The sequence below is a fragment of the Sceloporus occidentalis genome, unplaced genomic scaffold (assembly GCF_023333645.1).
Source record: "Sceloporus occidentalis isolate IW3139 unplaced genomic scaffold, rSceOcc1.0.p SCAF_140, whole genome shotgun sequence".
Taxonomy (NCBI): Eukaryota; Metazoa; Chordata; class Lepidosauria; order Squamata; family Phrynosomatidae; genus Sceloporus; species Sceloporus occidentalis.
The window spans coordinates 2,559,128-2,571,851 of record NW_028317120.1 but is presented as its reverse complement, the minus strand read 5'-3'; the positions used below and the strand labels follow the sequence as shown (position 1 = coordinate 2,571,851).

General features: G+C 56.9%; 1 protein-coding gene across 2 annotated transcripts; it reads right to left on the bottom strand.

Moving 5' to 3' along the window:
• Positions 1 to 1,900: 1,900 nt before the first annotated feature.
• LOC149281060 (WD repeat-containing protein 54-like) lies at positions 1,901 to 6,817 on the bottom strand. Of its 2 annotated transcripts, none has more exons than XM_089499856.1 (9): positions 6,593 to 6,817; positions 5,819 to 5,881; positions 5,284 to 5,350; positions 5,076 to 5,132; positions 4,808 to 4,935; positions 4,285 to 4,385; positions 3,916 to 4,078; positions 2,462 to 2,536; positions 1,901 to 2,032 (listed from the first exon to the last, which is right to left on the bottom strand). In XM_089499856.1, the coding sequence occupies exons 1-9, from the start codon at positions 6,815 to 6,817 to the stop codon at positions 1,901 to 1,903; spliced, it is 1,011 nt and encodes a 336-aa protein (XP_089355982.1). The 2 variants fall into 2 exon arrangements, with proteins under 2 accessions (XP_089355982.1, XP_089355983.1); XM_089499857.1 differs by having other exon boundaries at positions 4,291 to 4,385.
• Positions 6,818 to 12,724: the final 5,907 nt, after the last annotated feature.

Below are 12,724 nucleotides of genomic sequence, written 5' to 3'. Positions count from 1 at the left end.
CCTCCCCTCCACGGACCCCCCATGCCTTCAGTGCTGGACACTGACAGTATTATTTCTGGTGGCGTGTAGCAGATTCGTGGTCTGGCCCATCACAGTGCTAAGCTTCGCAGCACAGTGTGGAAGGAGATGCTCTGCACTATTATAGGGAGCGGCGCGTCCGCTGGGGCCAATGAGATCAGATCAACAGCCAAGGTCCCCGTCGCAGCACGTGATGGCGGGGTCTCTGTCTCACCCCTGCGTGCTCTTCACACGTTTACAACACGCTTACTGCAAAAAAGTACAATGGCTGTAGTGACCTCTGTGCCTTCTCTTACCCCACCAGAGGGGGCAAGTCTCGCCCCCTCTAACCTCACCAGTGGGGGATATTCTCACCCCCTCTAACCTCACCAGTAGGGACTATGATCTCCATGCGCCAGCAGTGAGGAGAAGCGGCCTGCGGGTTCTTCCAATCATATTGGAAGATCCCGGGGCGAGGAGTGGATCGGCACGGACATCCGGAAGCTTCCACCGCGTCTGGCGTCCCCATAGATTCTTCCAGAAGAAATGCCGTCGCCTCCCGAGTCGGAAGCCACAGGATGTCCGGTACATTTCAGAGACTGGAACGTCGCGACTGGTTTTCCGCCTTTCCCCACGTTACAGCGGGTTGGACTCTACTCATTGGCTACAACTTGTAAGCAGTTTTCTGATTGGGTGTTTTTTTTTTTGGGAAGATATTGAATGGCTCTTTTCCGGGTGAACGGTTGTATGGAGTGTTGTGATTGGTTGTTTTTGCTGGCGGCTACGCGGTACGAGTGAGGTACAAACCTATTTCCTTTCATACATGTGCATGCCTTACATACGTGACACATTCAAACAAACAGTGCCCTACAGACAGTGTTAACTGGGGTATAGGAAGCCGCAGGGTTAACAGGACACAGATTATGCCCCAGCGCGGGGCTGGAAGCATGAATAGTGCGGGTCCCCCCCCCCCGCGGAGCAGAGGGAACGGGGAGATTTCCCTCAATCCAAGGGCTCTTTCTACTTAAACTCAAGTGTGTTTTTATATAACTAACGCGCCCTTTGTACGCAGCGAGACTGACCGGTGAACCGGCGCGTTCCACTCACAGGCGCGTTCCACTCACCGGCATTTACCCAATAAACGTTTTCTATGACAATCACCCTCCGTGTCTTTCTGACCCCAGCGAGGGGGGAGAATGGACGGGATAAAAGAGACAGAGGAGGTCAGAGAGAGAATAAGGGAGAGAAGAGACGGAGGGGATTGGAGAGAGAATGGACGGGAGAGAGGAGACAGAGGGGGTCTCGCAGGGTCCTGATGAATGAAACACATTTCACGTGACGCTCACACATTTCTCCGGGGTCTCACGTGGCTGAGAGTGATGGGCCACTGAACTCTGTATAGACACCTAGTAGCAGGAGTGTGCGCTGCACGCCTTACTCACATGGTTAAAGGTATTTGGGGAGGTGTCGGGGCCCCTGCAGTGGAGAGACATCAGACCACAGGGGCCAGCTGTCTTCCACCAGTCGGTAAGAAGAGCCAGGCGAGCTACACCTCTTCCACCCATCCACGTGGCGGGAAAGCCGCAGACAGACCCTATTTCACTCAACACAATAAAATTAGGCTTTATTTCTACAATTCTGGCATATTTTGCGGATCAGCGACACAATCGACACATCTGACTGTGTGTGTGGGCTGCTTGTCCCAGAAGCTTACACAGGGTCGCGCTTTACACTAAACATTGTTCTTCCCAAATGGCTCCTGGATAACCCGTGGAAGCTCAGGAGTCTTGTTTTCACATGAATTACTCCCATGGGTTATGTGGCAGGGTCCCCCCAGGGGAAGGTCCGGTGCCTGATGCCCCGCTGGGCCCTGGTGGTGGGGGGGCACACAGCGCCCTCTCTGTCAGATCTGGACGTAGCGGATGATTTCGCTCAGGTCATACCCCGTCACCGAGAAGGATGTGCCCTGGGGGTCACAGAATCTGCCCCCACAAATCTGAGTGTCAGTCACACACTCCGAGTGACAGTGCTCAACCTAGAAAGAGACAGACGAAGCGCGTTACCCGGCGAGGCAACCAGAGAGACGCTGAGGAACTGAAGCTTGTCTACAGCTGCAGAGGAAACAGAGCGTTATCACGCGGAGAGGGAGGGACCGAGGGCGGGGCACGCGGAGGGGCCGTGGGCAGGGAGCGCGAAGGGACCAAGGGCGGGGCGCACGGAGGGGGAGGGGCAGAGGAGGGCGGGGGACGCGGAGAGGGCCGGGCCGAGGAGGGCGGCGTGCGTGGAGAGGGCCGGGCCGAGGAGGGCGGCGGGCGTGGAGAGGGACGGGCCAAGGAGGGCGGCGGGCGTGGAGAGGGACGGGCCAAGGAGGGCGGCGGGCGCGGAGAGGAACACAGAGAGAGCACTCAGCATCTGTAACAGCTCTGGTGTAATAACAGGAAATCTGCCCCAAGGAGCTTCTCACCTCAACGGCTCCCGAATCCGCTGACCGGCTGAGCTGCCAGATCTGCACAAAGGAGTCCTCGGCCCCAGACAGCAGCTGGAGGGGGGGGGGGGGAATAGAGGAGAGATAGAGGGAAGAGAGGGATAGAGGAGGTGGGAGAGAGAGAGAGATGATTGATTAATAACTTGACGAGTCAGACAGACAGGCAGGCGGTGCCCCGGGGTATGTAGAAACCATACACTGAAGAGCATGAATTCAACATTCAACACGGCCGGCAGCCATCAGCGTGACGGAGAGCGACCCCTGGGGCAGCGCTAAAAACGTCCCATTACCCTATATTCCCCTCCCTATAAACCTTCCCATTACCCTATATTCCTCTCCCATTACTCTATATTCCCCTCTCAATAAGCCCTTCAATTACTCCATATACCCCTCCCATTACTCTATATACCCCTCTCTATAAACCCCTCCCATTACTCTATATGCCCCTCGTTATAAGCCCTTCCATTACTCCATATACCCCTTCCTATAACCCCTCCCATTACCCCATATAACCCCTCCTATCCCCCCATATAACTCCTCCCTAAATTTGTAGTGGTTGGGGTCCCGCTGGATCGGAATGTAAACATTAAGCCGTCTGTAATCAGGTTCTGCTATAGGTCACATGTTTAAAGGCGTCCTGCAATAAACCGGAGGACAATGAACTCGGCCTGGACAGCGAGATAACACCACATTCCTGAGCGCATCGGGGGAGGGGAAGGCCTTTAATGTACAAGTGCCCCAATACCCCAACCGGAGCTCTGTAAAGGGGCAAAAGCACCTCTCCCTTCCTGCAACCAGTGCCTCTCAATACACACCATGTCTGCTGCAGCTGCCCCTCTCCCCCATTCTTCTAACATTAAACTGTAGCCGCTGCGCTCTCCCCCATTCTTCTAACATTAAACTGCAGCCGCCGCGCTCTCCCCCATTCTTCTAACATTAAACTGCAGCCGCCGCGCTCTCCCCCATTCTTCTAACATTAAACTGCAGCCGCCGCGCTCTCCCCCATTCTTCTAACATTAAACTGCAGCCGCCGCGCTCTCCCCCATTCTTCTAACATTAAACTGCAGCCGCTGCGCTCTCCCCCATTCTTCTAACATTAAACTGCAGCCGCCGCGCTCTCCCCTATTCTTCTAACATTAAACTGCAGCCGCCGCGCTCTCCCCCATTCTTCTAACATTAAACTGCAGCCGCCACGCTCTCCCCCATTCTTCTAACATTAAACTGCAGCCGCCGCGCTCTCCCCTATTCTTCTAACATTAAACTGCAGCCGCCGCGCTCTCCCTCATTCTTCTAACATTAAACTGCAGCTGTCGCGCTCTCCCCCATTCTCCCCCGTCAGCGTGCAGCTTTGTATGAATATTGTATGTTTGGGGGTGTTATAAAAGGGGGCCGTGTAACTCCTCTCACTGTGCTCATTAGTATTCGCTTCTCACCCTTCCTGAATGCGGTGCTATGTCGAGCGCGTGGATCCAGCGGGCGTGCGCGGCCACCTCTGCGTTCAGCGCCCCCGTGGCCGCGTCGTACAGCCGGATCTGCCCGTTGCCATAGGCTGCAGCGATGATTCCCGCCCACAGCTTCACCGACGAACATGTGACCCTGCGGAATGGGAGGGGCTTAGTCAGCGAAGGAGATGGTAAAAAGAGTACATCTATACGTTCTGCGGGACCCCTTTACTAACTGACGGGGACACGTAACGCGGGTCCATGTAACACGGGGACGCGTAACACGGGGACACGTAACACGGGGACACGTAACACGGGGACACGTAACACGGGGACACGTAACACGGGTGAGCCGCCTACCCGTACGCAGATAACTTGGTGAGGAGCCGGAAATCCTCGTCCACCTTCCAGACGCAGAGAACCCCGGAGTCATCGGCCGTCACCAGATCAGCCCCGCCGGCCTGGGGCAGGAAGCGGGGGTTAATACAGCACGCGCTGATAAATACCTCCCTGCCCCTGCAGACTGATAAATACCCCCCCTTATACCCCGCAGACTGATAAATACCCCCTCCCCCAGATACCGTACAGACTGATAAATACCCCCGTTACCCCGCAGACTGATAAATAGCCCCCCAATTACAGTACAGACTGATAAATACCTCCCTGCCCCCGCAGACTGATAAATACCCCTCCAGACTGATAAATAGCCCCCCCGTTATCGTGCAGACTGATAAATTCCCAAACAAGTTATCACCCTTTACTACCAAATGCCCCTCCTTGCAGGGATTGCCCCGCTCAGACGTTCTCGGGGGGGGGGGGGGATCTCAGGGGTCCACTCCCCTCCCCTCTTCACACACCCAGAAGACCCAGTCGGGGTCCTCACCTTGTCGTTGCAGGTCTCACAGGCGATGTCAGTGATGGGGTCTCGGTGCTCCGCCAGGACCTCCGCCAGGGTGATGTTGGTGCCTTTAGCCGGAACGTCAAACACCAGAACCAGACCAGCCGAGGTCCCTACAGGGAGGGCCACAAAGCGGACACAATAAAACCAACCAGAGAGCGGGAGTCACACTGCCCCACCCCTACGGGGCAGATTTATGCGTCGCTCCCTCCTACGGCAAAAGTACACCAAGGGTATACCGCAGGATACTCACCCACGCAGATATGCTGTCCCTTGGCCGGGGCAATACCACGGGCAAAAACTGCCTGAGCTATGGGGAAATACACCAATTAATAACAGGATAACACGGAGCCTGCCCCTCCCACTGCAGGGCGACAGACAGAAGGGGGTATGGGACACGGAGTCTGCCCCTCCCACTGCAGGGTGACACAGTGACATACATGCGCAGTGTGTGTCCTCACCCTGTGGGGTATCCAGGGCGTCAAGGGAGTGCCAGTACACCATGATGGAGCCGTCAGACTCGTACATCTATAGAAAGGAGAAATGAGTATAATCTGTGACATCCTCGCCCGCCACCGAGTAACCTCCCCCGCAGACCCTCCCTCCCCCCACCGAGTAACCTTCCCCTGCAGTCCCTCCCCCTACCGAGTAACCTCCCCTGCAGAACCGAGTAACCTCCCCTGCAGACCCTCCCTCCCCCCCACCGAGTAACCTCCACCGCAGACCCTGCCTCCCCTCACGAGTAACCTCCCCTGCAGACCCTTCCTCCCCCCACCGAGTAACCTCCCCCGCAGACCCTGCCTCCCCTCACGAGTAACCTCCCCTGCAGACCCTTCCTCCCCCCACCAAGTAACCTCCCCCACATACCCTCCCTCCCCCCACCGAGTAACCTCGCCCGCAGTCCCTCCCCCTACCGAGTAACCTCCCCTGCAGACCCTCCCCCACCAAGTAACCTCCCCCGCAGAGAACCTGTTAGTTTCAGTGACGTTTCTTTACCTGAATCCCTTTCTGCGAGGTGAGGACCAGCAGCACCCGGGAGGGTAACACGCACCATGAAGCCTACATGACACAACCATTACACAGAGCCATGGAAACATATTAAAGAGGTGCGGGGGCAGGTAAAAGGGGCACCCAGAGGGGCAAAAACTTTCGTTTTACAGGAGAAACAAAATTATACCGAAACGCTTCAAAACAGCAAGGATTAGCCAGACAGAACATGGCTGACGGGGCGCTGGCTGGCAGAGTCCAGCCGACGGAACATGGCTGACGGGGCGCTGGCTGGCAGAGTCCAGCCGACGGAACATGGCTGACGGGGCGCTGGCTGGCAGAGTCCAGCCGACGGAACATGGCTGACGGGGCGCTGGCTGGCAGAGTCCAGCCGACGGAACATGGCTGACGGGGCGCCGACGGGCAGAGTCCAGCCAACAGAACATGGCTGACGGGCAGAGTCCAGCCGACAGAACACGGCTGACGGGCAGAGTCCAGCCGACAGAACATGGCTGACGGGCAGAGTCCAGCCGACAGAACATGGCTTACGGGCAGAGTCCAGCCGACAGAACATGGCTTACGGGCAGAGTCCAGCCGACAGAACATGGCTTACGGGCAGAGTCCAGCCGACAGAACATGGCTTACGGGCAGAGTCCAGCCGACACAACAGGGATGACGGGGGGTTGACGGGGAGAGTCCAGCCAACAGAACATGGCTGAGGGGGGGCTGGGAGTCTGGCTGAGGGATACATGCAGGGATCGGATACATGTTACTAAGACTCACCTGAGTAATGAGGGACGCGCTGACAGCCGCACTTCCCTCCTTGGACTGCAGCTGCCGGTGGGAGAAGTTTAAGCCGTCGGCGGAGGCGCTCACCATGTTGACGGTGTTTCCGTGGACCGCGGTGAAGTAGGTGAGGTTCTTATCGCTGATGGGCAGGACGCTCAGATTGTTGTAGAGAGCGGAGGCGCTGCTCTTCATCTGGATGCTCTTTTCCTTGCGATACATGCTGGGCGCGGAGAGCCGGTACCGGGAGGATCATGCGCGGCGGCCGGGAGGATCCACCGTCAGTCTAATCTGCAACAGACACAAGAAAAAAAACACATTGTATCAGCTGGACACCATGGCAGTCTGTGTGCTCTCTCTGTCAGTCTCTCCCAGCTGTTCCTGACTCTCACCTGCACCCCAGCAGTCTGTCCTAGCTTCACGGCTGTCTCTCTCTCCCTCACGGATGTCTCTCTCCCTCCCTTACAGATGTCTCTCTCGCTCCCTCTCCCTCCCTTACAGATGTCTCTCTCGCTCCCTCACGGATGTGTCTCCCTCACGTCTCTCTCTCTCCCTCCCTCACGTCTCTCTCTCTCTCTCTCACCCTCACGGATGTCTCTCTCTCTCCCTCACGGATGTCTCTCTCTCTCTCTCCTTCCCTCACGGCTGGTTGTCTCTCTCGCTCCCTCACGGATGTGTCTCCCTCACGTCTCTCTCTCTCTCTCTCTCTCTCACCCTCACGGATGTCTCTCTCGCTCCCTCTCCCTCCCTCTCTTACAGATGTCTCTCTCGCTCCCTCTCCCTCCCTCTCTTACAGATGTCTCTCTCGCTCCCTCACGGATGTGTCTCCCTCACGTCTCTCTCTCTCTCTCCCTCCCTCACGTCTCTCTCTCTCTCTCACCCTCACGGATGTCTCTCTCTCTCCCTCACGGATGTCTCTCTCTCTCTCTCCTTCCCTCACGGCTGGTTGGTTCTCTCTCTCTCACGACTGGCTGATAGTCTCTTTCTCTCTCTCAGCGCCATACCCTGGTCGTCTCTCTCCGTCTGACTGTCTCCTGGGATGTCTCTATGGTCCCCCGGTGTCCCCGGCTCCCGTTGCCATAGCAGCGAACCCGCTAAATCGTCACTCATATCCGACTGGAAGCAACGTCATCAGCAACGCGCCGCTCAGGTTACCTAGCAACGGGAGACACACTGAGCCGGGAGTACGGATGGGAGACTGGGACAGCCACTAACAGACAGAGACCGACAGAGACAGTACAGGGAGATCTGATAGACATAAAGAGAGACCCCTTGGAGCAGGGACAGACATACAGAGAAGTAGACAGACTGACAGATACCGCTTCAGAGAGTACAGGCAGACCCCCCAGGAAGCAGGGATGGACAGAAACGCAGACTGACAGACAGTGAGCTGGGACAGACAGACAGACAGGACTTTGATGGCTGTCTCTTTTCCCAACAGTCTCCTAACATCAGCACAATGAGTAAGGCGGCATCCCTTCCGAGAGCGGGGCGAGAGAGCGCATCCCAGGTAACAGAGAGACTGTCCGCACAGAGCGCCAGAGATGTGAGGCAGCCGCTTCTCTCTCTCTGGACTCCTCTATTGACGTCTCATTTTATCGGCAGGTCACGGCGCGCTCCACAATGTCTAAATCTCGGGCCGAGAAGTCTCGTGCGGTGACCGTGGCTGCACTCCCACAAGTGAGCGCCGACATCGTGCCCGGCCGCTTCACCGAGAGCGACTGGGTGTCCCTGCTGCACACCGAGGACGGAGAGGAGGAGGTGGGAGACGTCACGGACTCGCTATTAACACGCGTGTTGGACGAGTGCTTCGCCGTCTACCTGACCCGACAGGTAAGAGACAGTCGGTTAGAGCCGTCTCGTCGTGGGTTATGTTAATTAGCCGGTGAGTGACGGTTAGAGCCGTCTCGTCGTGGGTTATGTTAATTAGCCGGTGAGTGGCGGTTAGAGGCGTCTCGTCGGTGGGTTATGTTAATTAGCCGGTGAGTGGCGGTTAGAGGCGTCTCGTCGGTGGGTTATGTTAATTAGCCGGTGAGTGGCGGTTAGAGGCGTCCCGTCGGTGGGTTATGTTAATTAGCCGGTGAGTGGCGGTTAGAGGCGTCCCGTCGGTGGGTTATGTTAATTAGCCGGTGAGTGACGGTTAGAGCCGTCTCGTCGTGGGTTATGTTAATTAGCCGGTGAGTGGCGGTTAGAGGCGTCCCGTCGGTGGGTTATGTTAATTAGCCGGTGAGTGGCGGTTAGAGACGTCTCGTCGGTGGGTTATGTTAATTAGCCGGTGAGTGGCGGTTAGAGGCGTCCCGTCGGTGGGTTATGTTAATTAGCCGGTGAGTGGCGGTTAGAGGCGTCCTGTCGGTGGGTTATATTAATTAGCCGGTGAGTGGCGGTTAGAGGCGTCCCGTCGGTGGGTTATATTAATTAGCCGGTGAGTGGCGGTTAGAGGCGTCTCGTCGGTGGGTTATGTTAATTAGCCGGTGAGTGGCGGTTAGAGGCGTCTCGTCGGTGGGTTATATTAATTAGCCGGTGAGTGACGGTTAGAGGCGTCTCGTCGGTGGGTTATATTAATTAGCCGGTGAGTGGCGGTTAGAGGCGTCTCGTCGGTGGGTTATGTTAATTAGCCGGTGAGTGGCGGTTAGAGCCGTCTCGTCGGTTAGCCGGTGAGTGGCGGTTAGAGCCGTCTCGTCGGTGGGTTTTATTAATTAGCCGGTGAGTGGCGGTTAGGGGCATCTCGTCGGTGGGTTATGTTAATTAGCCGGTGAGTGGTGGTTAGGGGCATCTCGTCGGTGGGTTATGTTAATTAGCCGGTGAGTGACGGTTAGAGGCGTCTCGTCGGTGGGTTATATTAATTAGTCGGTGAGTGACGGTTAGAGCCGGTGAGTGGCAGTTAGAGGCGTCTCGTCGGTGGGTTATGTTAATTAGCCGGTGAGTGGCGGTTAGAGGCGTCTCGTCGGTGGGTTATGTTAATTAGCCGGTGAGTGGCGGTTAGAGGCGTCTCATCGGTGGGTTATATTAATTAGCCGGTGAGTGGCGGTTAGAGCCGTCTCGTCGGTGGGTTATGTTAATTAGCCGGTGAGTGGCGGTTAGAGGCGTCTCGTCGGTGGGTTATGTTAATTAGCCGGTGAGTGGCGGTTAGAGGCGTCTCGTCGGTGGGTTATATTAATTAGCCGGTGAGTGGCGGTTAGAGGCGTCTCGTCGGTGGGTTATGTTAATTAGCCGGTGAGTGGCGGTTAGAGGCGTCTCGTCGGTGGGTTATATTAATTAGCCGGTGAGTGACGGTTAGAGGCGTCTCGTCGGTGGGTTATGTTAATTAGCCGGTGAGTGGCGGTTAGAGCCGTCTCGTCGGTTAGCCGGTGAGTGGCGGTTAGAGCCGTCTCGTCGGTGGGTTTTATTAATTAGCCGGTGAGTGGCGGTTAGGGGCATCTCGTCAGTGGGTTATGTTAATTAGCCGGTGAGTGGTGGTTAGGGGCATCTCGTCGGTGGGTTATGTTAATTAGCCGGTGAGTGACGGTTAGAGGCGTCTCGTCGGTGGGTTATATTAATTAGTCGGTGAGTGACGGTTAGAGCCGGTGAGTGGCAGTTAGAGGCGTCTCGTCGGTGGGTTATATTAATTAGCCGGTGAGTGGCGGTTAGAGCCGTCTCGTCGGTGGGTTATGTTAATTAGCCGGTGAGTGGCGGTTAGAGGCGTCTCGTCGGTGGGTTATGTTAATTAGCCGGTGAGTGGCGGTTAGAGCCGTCTCGTCGGTGGGTTATGTTAATTAGCCGGTGAGTGGCGGTTAGAGGCGTCTCGTCGGTGGGTTATATTAATTAGCCGGTGAGTGGCGGTTAGAGGCGTCTCGTCGGTGGGTTATGTTAATTAGCCGGTGAGTGGCGGTTAGAGCCGTCTCGTCGGTGGGTTATGTTAATTAGCCGGTGAGTGGCGGTTAGAGCCGTCTCGTCGGTGGGTTATGTTAATTAGCCGGTGAGTGGCGGTTAGGGGCGTCCCGTCGGCTTGTTGAGTGCCGGCAGTTTACTCTCCTGAGTTGCACTCCGTTCGGGTCTCGGCAGGTCACCCCGTTCGCCGTCAGTCAGGCCCGGCAGGCGATGGTGGAGAGCGCTGGATGGTCGTCTGTTCCCAGAGACGGAGGAGAAGAGCGACTGGAGAGCGACGCCAGCTGGCGGGAGGAGGAAGAACTGCGGCCCCCGGCCACCGATTCCTGGGCACAAGGATGCGTTCCTGTGACATGCGCAACCCCTCGCCCCACACGCTATCCGGTACGTGCACCGCGCCGACACTAACTCCCATCACTCAGTGCCGGTACCGCACTCCCCCCCCCCCACTGACACTAACTCCCATCACTCGGTGCCGGTACCGCACTCCCCCCCCCCCACTAACTCCCATCCCTCAGTGCCGGTTATATACAGACAGAGACCACCACCCCCCGCACTGACACTAACTCCCATCACTCAGTGCCGGTTATATACAGACAGAGACCGCCCCCCCCTGCACTGACACTAACTCCCATCACTCAGTGCTGGTTATATACAGACAGAGACCGCCCCCCCCTGCACTGACACTAACTCCCATCACTCAGTGCTGGTTATATACAGACAGAGACCACGCTCCCCCTGCACTGACACTAACTCCCATCACTCAGTGCCGGTTATATATAGACAGAGAGCACGCTGCCCTTGCACATAGGGTGCAGGGGTTATATTACTGTATACAGTGCTGGGGGGTATATTACCATATATGCTGCTGGGGGGGGTGAATTACTGCATATGCCGGTAATTACTGTATATATATATACTGCTGGGGGTATATTACCGTATATCTCCCGCTTGGGGGGTGTATTACTGTATGTATATATATATATATATATATATATATATATACATATACTACTGGGGGGTATATTACTGTGTGTATATGTATATATATATATATATATATATATATATGTATATATACTGTTGGGGGTATATTACTTACATCTCCCGCTGGGGGGATATATTATCGTATATATCCTGTTGGGGGGTATATTATCGTATATATCCCATGGGGGGTTATGCTCGGGGGGTATTAACGTGGTTTCCACTGTTCCTGACGTCCTGAATCTCGTTTATTTTCAGGCAGCCACGGAAATCCCAGAAGAAGATGTGGCAGCGGCTGAGTCCCTGACATCATCACAGGGCTCAGGGGCGAGAGAGGGCGGGGCCCCCGCGGGGAGAGAGGGCGGGGCCCCCGCGGGGAGAGAGGGCGGGGCCCCCACAGCGAGAGAGGGCGGGGCCCCCACAGCGAGAGAGGGCGGGGCCCCCACAGCGAGAGAGGGCGGGGAAGACGTCTCCAGGGGCGCTTCTCCGGTGCAGACCCCTCAGGTAGCGCTCCTGCCTGCACCTCCTGCGCAGCCCCCGAGGAGACCCTATCGCCCTCACCGCGGCCCCCTGCGCTCGGCGCCCGTGAAGGAGATCACAAAGTCTCTTGAGGAGACGGAGAAGGAGATGTTCTTAGAGCGGCTTCTCAGAGAACAGCGAGAGGACAACGAGGGGACGAGCGTCGCCCCGCTGCCCACCGGCCCCCTGCCCACCGCCCTGTACAACCTACTGAAGATCCAGCTGGGGAGACCCCCGCAGAAGAGAGATGTCGTCTACGACACGGCAGGCAACGTGGTGTCCATGCCACGGCTCAGCCCCTCGCGACTGCCCCGCAACTTCGTGCGTCCCGGGGCAGAAGTGCTGGAGGCCCCCAAAGAAGCCAACGGCAGGAAGGTGTCACCTACCCCTGGGGCAAGAACCAGCGTGTCACTCAAACGTGGCAGGAGACCCCCGGAGGGAGCGGACCACCGACCGCTTGACTCTGAAAAGCCACTTGTGGGCGGAGAGACGTTCCAGACGTCGGCCAATAGCGTTGCAGACGGGCGTCCCGGAGCCCCCGCGCCCCTCTCGGCTGGGATCCTGCTGGAAAGCATGCAGCTGTCTCACGGGGTGATCCTGCGAGAGGGCAGCAGCACAGAGCGAGGGTCTCTGCGGATGGCGAGACAGCCAGGCTGCGCAGGAACGGAGAGAGCGCTACACCCAATGCGAGCGTCCGTCGAGCTGCCGCCCATCTCCGTGGAGCAGCTCATCAAGAACCAGGTCCCTCGGGTGCACCCGGCG